The sequence below is a fragment of the Pteropus vampyrus genome, unplaced genomic scaffold (assembly GCF_000151845.1).
Source record: "Pteropus vampyrus isolate Shadow unplaced genomic scaffold, Pvam_2.0 Scaffold51, whole genome shotgun sequence".
In the NCBI taxonomy this organism is placed as follows: Eukaryota; Metazoa; Chordata; class Mammalia; order Chiroptera; family Pteropodidae; genus Pteropus; species Pteropus vampyrus.
The window spans coordinates 5,269,128-5,279,258 of record NW_011888832.1 but is presented as its reverse complement, the minus strand read 5'-3'; the positions used below and the strand labels follow the sequence as shown (position 1 = coordinate 5,279,258).

At 40.2% G+C, this 10,131-nt stretch overlaps 1 protein-coding gene across 1 annotated transcript in view; it reads left to right on the top strand.

The window, feature by feature from the left end:
* Positions 1–3,123: 3,123 nt before the first annotated feature.
* The window catches only part of CYLD (CYLD lysine 63 deubiquitinase), a 36,469-nt gene continuing 29,461 nt past the window's right edge, over positions 3,124–10,131 (top strand). The window contains exons 1-3 of the mRNA XM_023530669.1: positions 3,124–3,775; positions 4,929–5,231; positions 7,293–7,398. Of these exons, the coding sequence (XP_023386437.1) occupies positions 3,272–3,775; positions 4,929–5,231; positions 7,293–7,398 (913 nt within the window). The 5' untranslated portion in view covers positions 3,124–3,271. The remainder of the gene's footprint in view (positions 3,776–4,928; positions 5,232–7,292; positions 7,399–10,131) is intronic.

Below are 10,131 nucleotides of genomic sequence, written 5' to 3'. Positions count from 1 at the left end.
GACACTGTGCTAGTGCATACAAATATTGAACAAACCGACACTTTCTTTGAATATTAAAGAACTCACTGACAATGTGATTCGAATCTTTGCCAGATAGTCCTGGGTCAGTTTTTACAGCTTGGGGTTCTTAATTTAACTGTTGTGCACATCGCAGTGAACGAAGAATATTGGCATTCTGTTCTTTCTAAAGGGACAGAAAGTCTCTTTATTAACATATTTCTGCTGTCATGCTATATTGGGCTATATTAATAATCATTAAATTCATCCTCTTGTATGCTTCTAGAGTAGAGCCAGAAAGTTATCCTTTATAGTTTCTCTACCAGTCGGAATGAAGAGAATCGGTTTTTAATACGGTAGTTCCAAACCTATTCTTTCTTAATGTATCCTTTCTAAAAGAGGAAAGACCGTGTTATATTTTTGGATCATGCTTTTTAAATATTTTATAACTTTTGCCTTGGCTGTTCTAATTGTCTTACATGACAGTTATTGAGACTAAGCTTACTCCCACTTGTGCTAATGCAAGTTAGAGAAAAATTATTGTTCCTTGTGTGGTTCACTGTAAGATATGGTTCCTGATAACCATTGTTAAATTGCCGTTAACCTTTTTATAAGTCAGAGTAGTTTTATCAAATTTTATTGTGAACTGTCTCGTAAATGATTTTCAGAAAACACTTTTGTAATCAAATTCACTTAAAACAGTATCCTGACGCATTCATGTAGTCATTTAGTTTTGTCTTGGTAATCTTTCGTTAGTACTGATGGTTTTATTTTAAATTGTGACATGAATTGTTAAGCTTAGAGAACCAATAGAGTAGGCGTTGTTGGCATAAAATAATCATCAAGATTAAAGGAAGTTCTTAATTTTAATTTATGAAGGCATAATTTTTAGGAATTAAAAAAATATATTTTTTTCAAAATAGAATTGCCATTCTTCAAAAAATCTTTTGGCCAAAAATATTCCAGTACGCTTTAAAGAGAGCAGAACAACTCCTCACTTTTTTAGAAGTCGCTTTTTTACCATCTCAGCCTTCTGGGACCAAGCAAACATCAGCGCAGTATTATTATCGAATATGCCTGCAATAAGGCCCATACACATCACATTACTCCTTAAAAGACCTGTTCAAAATGTATATGTTTTGTTATTGTTATCTTTTTCTTTTTTTTTTTACACACCCACATATTTTATCAGCTGACTTTTCAGAACTGATTAGAAGCCGTAAGATGGAAAGCAACAAGGCCCTAAAAGGAGGCAAATGCATACTGCAGGAAACCACAGAAAATGGCCGATTGCAAGGGAAACGAGTAGTCTGTCAGTCAGTCTAGAAAGCAGACACAGGCACCCAGGAAGCACAGTCTAAAGCCTTTTAACAAAGTAACAAATACCGTCGACACGTAATAATTTAGATTCATATTGGGAAATCAGTGATCGAGGAAAAAAAATATGGCTATTTCCTAGTTGAAAAATTTACAAAGACTTTTTCATTTTTGTACTTCGTTTTTGTACTCTAAAGGAATAGAGATCAATTAAGGGCTTGGGCGGTTGTTTAGGTCGCCCTCGTAAGGGGTTTTGTTTCGGTGGTGCCAGAGATGGGCTTCCACAGGTGTCTTATGTAAGTGGCAGATATAAACCTATCCTCTTCCTGCTGAAGTACACAGTGCCCTCAAGTGGAATTACGACAAACACATCATCAAAAAAGAAAAATGTAAAGAAAGAGAGAAGCACTTCATGCTAGCTCCGCCCCTGTCCTCACTCAGTAGTGCACAGATGTTTCGATAATGTTGGTTTTGCCGGGGTGCCCAGCCCTCTGCCCTGTCTCGGGTAATCTCCATAACTCGTACAGGTGACTTGGCTTTTGAAAACCTGCCATTATAGAAATAACCTCATTATCTTTAAGGCATGGTAAAAGAAATGTTATCCTGCATTTGGATCTGCCAGATTATTTAATCATCCCATGAAAGATTAAACTTAACATTTAGTTCTTTAGTTTTAGGAGTATTTAGTTTCTAATTCCAAGAACAAAATAGGTAAATATGATAGTGCTATCAAATGCTGCTGCTACCCAGAATACTGAAAATGGATCCCTCTCAAAGGAGAATAGAATCAACGCTGTGTTTAGAAACCGAAACGCCACATTCATGTAACAAAGAATAGATAGGAACTGTTGTTTTCAGTAAGATAATTAATTAAAATAATGAATGAAACTCTTAATCTGAATGAATGAAATTGTACAGTTTTTAATCAATTAAGGAAGGGCTGAGAAGGCTATTTTAATTGTGGAAAATTAGTATTTTTGGAAGGTTTTAAATGAAAATTTGAAACTGGAAATCACCTTTTGTGAGTTCCTTTCTGGTATACATAGTTAAAATTGTGATATAAAGACATTTTATATCTGATAACTTATTGCAATTATATTTCCTTGTTGCACGTAGTCCAAGTTTTGATGGCTACAGAATTGATCTTTTCATATATCTTTAATCAGATTTACCATATCTGGTATTTACGATTGTGAGAAATTCAATGATTGATGGTTAATATGATTAACATTTGCCTAAGGAGGAAATATACAAGATTAGGGGAATGAAACTGAGTCAGAGATAAAATGTTCCATTATCAAAATATGGCACACAAATAAATGAATCATGGTTAAAGTTTCAGAATGTGATTTTATGATATTTTATCGTTAAAAGATATTTAGCATAATAGTTTGATGGGTAACCTTTTATTTAAACTACGTGCACATATAAAAATAATAGCCTTTTTGTTGTATGTGTTTTTTGTCTGAAGATAGCAGCTTATCCATTTAAGTTAGGCAGGATCTATTAAAAATGCTACTTTTTAAAGTTAAAAAATGTCAGAATGTATATACATATATATATAATTATCTTTTACTAGAATTTGATTTTACAAATTTCAGTGTCTTGAACACATGGATCTCTGTAATTAAATATGTAAAATTACAGTAGATGCAAGTAATATAAATCTTTTAACCTTTTGAGATATTTTTGGAAGTATTTCATTTGTGTGTGTGTTTTTACTAGTTGAATGAGCTCTTTAAAAAGTCTTTAACCTTAATTTTAGTTACGTAGAAGGAGGAGTAAAGTTTCTTTTTGCTTGTCCCCCAGGCATTTTGACTTGCTATCCTTCTACAGCATGGGCACCAAGTTGCTAAAAACATGCTTCGGGACTGCCAGTGAATTTATCTTTTGCGGTTTCACTCCAAACTTCGTAGTTCCCTTTTTTATGAGTTAATATTTTGGAGTTAACATCACAATGAGTTCAGGCTTATGGAGCCAAGAAAAAGTTACTTCACCCTACTGGGAAGAGCGGATTTTCTATTTACTTCTTCAGGAATGCAGCGTTACAGACAAACAGACCCAAAAGGTCCTTAAGGTACCAAAGGGGAGCATAGGACAGTACATCCAGGACCGGTCTGCGGGCCACTCCAGGATACCTTCCGCCAAAGGCAAGAAAAATCAGATCGGACTAAAAATTCTGGAGCAGCCGCACGCAGTGCTCTTTGTTGATGAAAAGGACGTGGTGGAAATCAGTGAGCAGTTCACAGAGTTGCTTTTGGCAATCACCAACTGCGAGGAGCGGTTCGGCCTGTTCAGAAACAGGAGCAGGCTCAGTAAGGGCCTGCAGGTGGACGTGGGCTGCCCCGTGCGCGTGCAGCTGAGGCCCGGGGAGGAGAAGTTTCCTGGAGTCGTGCGCTTCCGGGGACCCCTGCTGGCCGAGAGGACAGTGTCCGGAATATTCTTCGGAGTGGAATTACTGGTAAGTTTGAGACACGCCGTTTTAGGTGGCCGTGCGTGTGTTCGCGTTCGCGTGCCTTTATTTGTATGGATGCGTGTATTTTTTTTTCCCCATTAAACACTAAATATTTTCCTAGACGTCTTCCGTACAATTCATAATCCTTAGGCTTCACCATTGAGTGGCAAATCGAGATGGTCCAAAGATGATGCATCGGCAGCTTTAAAAATGACCTGCTACAGTGGGAAATGCAGACGGATCACGCAATTATCAAAGACTTTCATATCTGAGAAATTTTAACATTATCTTTTTCAAAAAGGAACTCTATCGATGGTAAACTAATCACTTCACAAAACTCAGTTATCTTGTGACGTTATCATGTGTAGCTTTCTCAGTTTTTCTTAATGTGTGCTATTAAGTGATTGGATTTGGATATGAGTTTTTTTCTTACTAAGTTGCAGCAACTTAAACTTGCCCATAGTCGTCCCCAGCAATATATGTGAAACTTATCTGGGAATTTATTTCTACTGAAAAGAGAACCAAGAACTCGTGATAGGTTTTCAAAATTAATATTAATTCTCGAGAACTTAAACGTCAATTCCATTTTGATATTCTTGCAAATAGAGTTTCAGGCCTTGTTTGCATCTTGATTTGATTTTCTAAAGCATTGATTATAAAACCGCTGGGGACTTGGGTCCCAACTGTGGCAGATGCTCGCCGGGTTCCCAGGCGGCTTCACCGAGCCGCTTCTCACAGCGGGCTTCCTCACCTGTCCAGCGATGCTGCATTGGTTCAGGGTTTAGCACACAGTACGTGCTCCACAAATACAGCTAACGTTACTGTTATTTTAAAGTAAAATTTTCTTTCTACGACAAAATTATTGTTAAAATGACAGTGTAGGGTCCAGTCCAGCTTTCTCACAGTGGAATTATGATTTGAAATCATCAAGTACTTTTATTTTGGCATCAAATGCAGCTTCTTTCTTATTCGTATTGGTTTTTTAAACACCTTAAATCCAACAGCAACTGCTAATAATTATGCTTCTTCTGTGTGTCATTTAGAATTTTTTCAGGGATTTCCCTGAAATCCTCAGAGTGAGTCTTTTTTTCTTGTGGATTATCTTTCTATATCTACCTATCTATCAATCAAACTTTCCTCCACCTCTTTTAAAAACTAGGAGGAAGGTCGTGGCCAGGGGTTCACCGATGGGATCTACCAAGGGAAACAGCTCTTTCAGTGCGATGAAGACTGCGGAGTGTTTGTTGCGTTGGACAAGCTCGAAATCATAGAAGATGATGACAATGGCCTGGAGAGCGACTATGCAGTTCCAGTGGACGCAGTGCAGGTGGAGCTTCCTCCTCTGGAAATAAACTCCAGAGTTTCTCTGAAGATTGGAGAAACTGTCGAATCTGGAACAGTCATATTCTGTGATGTTTTGCCGGGAAAAGAAAGTCTAGGATATTTTGTCGGTGTGGACATGGTGAGTAACTTTCGAGTTATATCATCTTCATGAATATATCCATTTTGTGACCAATCAGGGACAAATTAAACACCGAATATTTAAAATGGACTAATTTGGAGTAATTTAAAGACCGTGTTCTATACTGGAACATCCATACCCTACCGAAAAGCACACCTAAACAAAAAGAATCGCTTTGTCTTTGGTAAATGCACATTGGCGTCTAGGTGGAGAATTACATTGACTCTTTTTCCCCGTTTAAACCGCAGTAATGTTTTCCATCTTTAGATCTGCTCTATGATAACTGGCCAAGAGAAAAAAAATACCCAAATATGTTACATAATGTCTTATTTTTCTTTATTTTGAAAAGGTTTTTTTTTCCCCTCATCTGTGTTTCTCTTTTTGTAATATCTTTCAATATTTTATTGGCTGATCTGATTTTAATGAGTAGCGTAAATATCATTTATGGAAAATACCTGAATGGAGGAAAAACACATCACTTTAGAGTATTTTCTTAGGACGTCACTACTCAAAAAAACTTTGTTGCCACCCAGTCCTCTTCTTCCTGTCTCTGTGACTTTGCCTATTCTAGGGACCTCCTATAAGTGGAATCATGCAATATTTGTCCTTTTGTTTGTTTCCTTGCGATCATATATTTGTTAATAATGAGTACATCCCAGGGTGGCAAGTGGAATGAGATCTGTGGCGTTACGAGAAGGAGAAGAAAAGGCTGAGAACATTTTTATCATAGATGGAGAAAATAGATACAGAATTATTAAACACTAGAATGAGTTAGGGGAGGGTGTGAGAAATAGACTCTTGCACTCTTGTTTGTAGTGACTCTTTTTATTTAGGTTTGCTTTTCAGTAGGGTACGAACGTTCTAACATAAATTTATCTGTTGCTTGGAGATTCTAGAAAATTCTATTTGATGCCCATCAGTAAGATAACCATTACGACATCATTTAGACAAATGCTTGCTGACTATTTGCCTCGTGACAAGTTAGAGCCAGAATCCAGCCCGTGGGTCCGTCAGGATTGCTGACGGTCGGGCACACCTTCAAACCACGGTTCTGCCAGCGTTCAGTATCAAGTCAGAGGAGAAAGCGTGGGCCGGGAGACAGGGCAGGTTGGAGAAAGAGGGCCGCTGGTCATCGGCATTAGTTTTCCCTCGCTTCGGGTCACGTGGGCCTCCAACTGAGCAAAAGCCGGGCCGACCTCCCCTCCTCGGATGGCAGCCTGGAGATCACCGTGTTGACTGGGCGCGGCGGGCTGCCCAGGGGTTTGGCCCACCAGCTTCTCCCCCGGCTCGGTCTGTCCTCCAGTTGGCTCGTGCACGCATTCATTCACGCAGACCCTCTCGTGCACTCCGTGAAAGGGAGCTCTGGGAAACGCAGAATTCTCCGTCTCCTGTTTCCAACCGCAGTCAGCGCGTGTGCACGCGGGTTCTCAGGGCCGGCTCCCTCTTAGTCCAGCTCCACGCACAGCGCTGTGCCGGCTGGAGCCGCGCTGGCTTAGGAACTGATTAAACATAAATTCTCCATTTTGGAGGGGATTCTTGCATAACCGTAAAATGACAAAAGAACCATTACAAATCGACTTTCTATGTACAGAAAGGCATATAGGAGTTCAAACTGAATATTTAAGTGCTCAGGGCATGTAAAGGAGTGATTAGAGCAGGCTAGGGCTAATTAGGGGCAGATTTCTGGGTGAAAAGAGTACATTATCAATAGATCTCCCCATGCGGGTGGATGTTAGCATAGAACCAGTATTTACTGTCCAGTATAACATGACAAATATTTTTGATTCCTTGCTGATCTTTGAATTTACTATAGCTTGATTATTCTTGGATCTCACTTTTACAAAAAAAAAACAAAAAAAAAAACAACAACGCCAAAACACAGAAAGCCTTATTACTGCGGCACTTATTATTGATCTATTTTTTTTTTTCCTTTCTTTTGGAAAAACAGTTAAAATTTACCCGTGTAAATGTTTTGGAGGATTCTTTTATAGAAAATGCAGACTTTAATGTTGACGTTTTATTGAGGAGGGTTTTAAGGTTTATCCTGTTCCTTAATTCTAGGATAATCCCATTGGCAACTGGGATGGAAGATTCGATGGAGTACAGCTTTGTAGTTTTGCAAGCGTCGAAAGTACAATTCTCTTGCATATCAATGATATCATCCCAGGTATGTTTTCTTTTTGTTTTATATATTAATTAAGCAGAGTTTGAAAGATGTATTTTTTTTTTCTCTTTCCCACCTGAGGGCAGAAAGAAAGATGTATTTCGTCATGAGGATATAATTATAAGCCTTACAATGCATTTTTAGAACTTGACTTTTATGTTATGGAATTATTGTTACATAGAATATCCTTTCTTACCGCAGGTGAAAACAATACTTACAGATTTCGATGCCGAAGTCTGTGAGTGTTGGGTGGCGCTTATTTGTCGTTCCCTTTTTCCTCACCTGTCCATTCTAACTGGGGGGAAGAGAGCCCTCTCTGATAATCGGGGGGTTCCGAAAATATGATAAACCGCTCTCAGCTTGAGTGAGAGGCTGGTTCAAACTGGAAGCTTGCAGGCAGGAGTGACCGTTTAACATCATCGAATACACAGTGGGGAGGGTTCTTGCAGGATGTCCTCCGAGATTCCTTTCGGTGTCGAGATGGCGTAATTGATCAGGCCTCGTGACTGCAGTCAGAAACAGATTACTCAAGCTCACATTTCGAACAAGTGCTGAAGCAGCCTTTGACTTTTCCTCAAACAAGTTATGTCTGATGGCTGCTGTCAACTAATTGATAGATTCCTATTAGCGGCACTTCCCCCTGCTCTTAGTAGAATTCCAGTTATAGGCTATCAACCGATGGCAGACGCACCATCATAAAACGAACAGAGGCAGTCAGAGCTGGTGGTTCTCACTGAGCATTATGCAACTCTGAATAAAACGCCAGAAAGCCTGTGTTTAGTAGCTACAGACGTACGGGTCCCTGAATCAGATGACGTGGACTTTTTACATTTTTGAACAAACTTATAAGGTAGACCTGAATTACCACCATTTTGCTGATAAAAAGGTGGGGCATAGGGAGGGCCAGCTCGGGCCACCGTGGACCAGGATCAAGTAAGATCCTACTTGATTCTGGCAGAGCCAGGAGTCAAGTCCAGACCTGTCAGATTACAAAGCTCTGCCCTTTTCACTCTCTGCTCACCCCAAATCCTGTGTGTGTGCTTAGATACGAAGGCCTGCATAGAGAAACGTACTGCTCAGCCTCACATGTGTGCTTGAGAATATCGTTTCCATGGCGATGTATTTTGTCTCTAATTCTATACAAGCTAAATTTTACTATAGCAAGGATCACAACTGAACAAAATGGTTTCTTGGCTTCCAGTGTTTTTCCATTGTTGCTGATTTTGACATAGAGCACTTTCGAGTTCCCCACAGGTCATTTCAGGTACTCCGTTTCTTTTCTTGTAAAAACGAAGGAGCTAACACTGGATGATCCTCGAGATTCCTTGCAGCCTGCACCTGTTTGTCCTTCCTCTTTCCCTGTCGGCTTGGCAAGTGATAACGCTTGTTTTGTCGATTTCGGAAAAGCTTTCTATTTTGGCTTTTAGCTTTACAGCAAGAGTACATTAATTTAGTTGGAGGTGTGGGATTCAAATGCTTTATTTCAGTGTTGCTTTGTAAAAGTCTGACATACTCTGCTGTTCTTGATTTCTTTTTAAAATCAGTTTTGAATTTCTTGCAAGTTGGATTCCTAGCTATTTCTTTGCTTCCTTTTGGAAAGAAATGAGTTACATTCAGGGTAAAGCATACAGGTTCATCATATTTTGCAGAGTGATAGTTAATTTACCTTTTCATTGCCTGTTTGTGAAAATAACACAATTTATGATTTGGTAAATCAGAATACTTTTTAGTGTTAGAACAAATGCTTATTGTCTAAAAAGCAGTTTTGTACAAGGTCATTCATTCATTCGTTCACAGATTAAGCCCTTTCTTAGACTTCTTTTAGGTGCTGCGGCTATGGTAGGGAGCAAAACAAAGATTCTTCCCCCATGGAGCTTCCAGTCTAGTGAGTGAAGACAGACAGTAAATGAGTAAAATGTATGGTCCCGTAGGGGCCGATGGGTGGAGAATGGCAAAGAAGGTCGGGGAAGGGAGCGCTGGCTTGTGGCCGGATGGGTTTTTCTACTTTATCCAGGGTGGTCCCCGTGAGCCTCTCTAACGCGGTGACGTCTGAGTCCTTGACACCAAGGAGATTTGAGAGTGAGCGCCATGGATTCTGCGGGAGGCCCTGAGACTTCAGCCAGCTTGGCCAGTTTGAGAAGGGACAGGTTCATTGTGGCTGGAGCGGACAGGAGAGGTGGTGGGAACTGGCGCAGGCAGGGCAGGTGCGCTGTGTGGACTCTGAGGGAGATGGGGGGCGAGAGGAGGATTTGGGGCGAAGGACAGCGTAGCCCAGCTTGTGTTTTGAAATGACCACTCTGGTGCGTGCTGGAGGGCAGAAACGGAGGCCAGGAAGGGGACTGTGGCAGTTACCCACGTGAGAGGTGAATGTGGCTCGGATTGGTGTGGCACATGATGTGTCGTTTAGTGTCGCCTGCTTTCAAACTTAATATGAACAGAAAGTAATTAAGAGAACCGGCTATTCTCTTGATTACTTGGCATCGTTTCTTTGAAATGTCTTTAGAGATGCTTTCCTGTGGCTGAGGGCGTTAACAGGTGATGCTGCCTGTGTGACTGTGCCACGATTTCATAGACGTTCTAACACTGACGGACCTTTGGGTTTGGGTTATTTCCACGTCCTCTTCAGCACTTGGCACTGATGAAACTTTTGCCATCCCGATGCCTGAGAAACGGTCTCTCAAGGTGGTTTTAATTTGTAGTTCGTTCCCTGAGCACGAGCAGGGCCGAATCACTTTT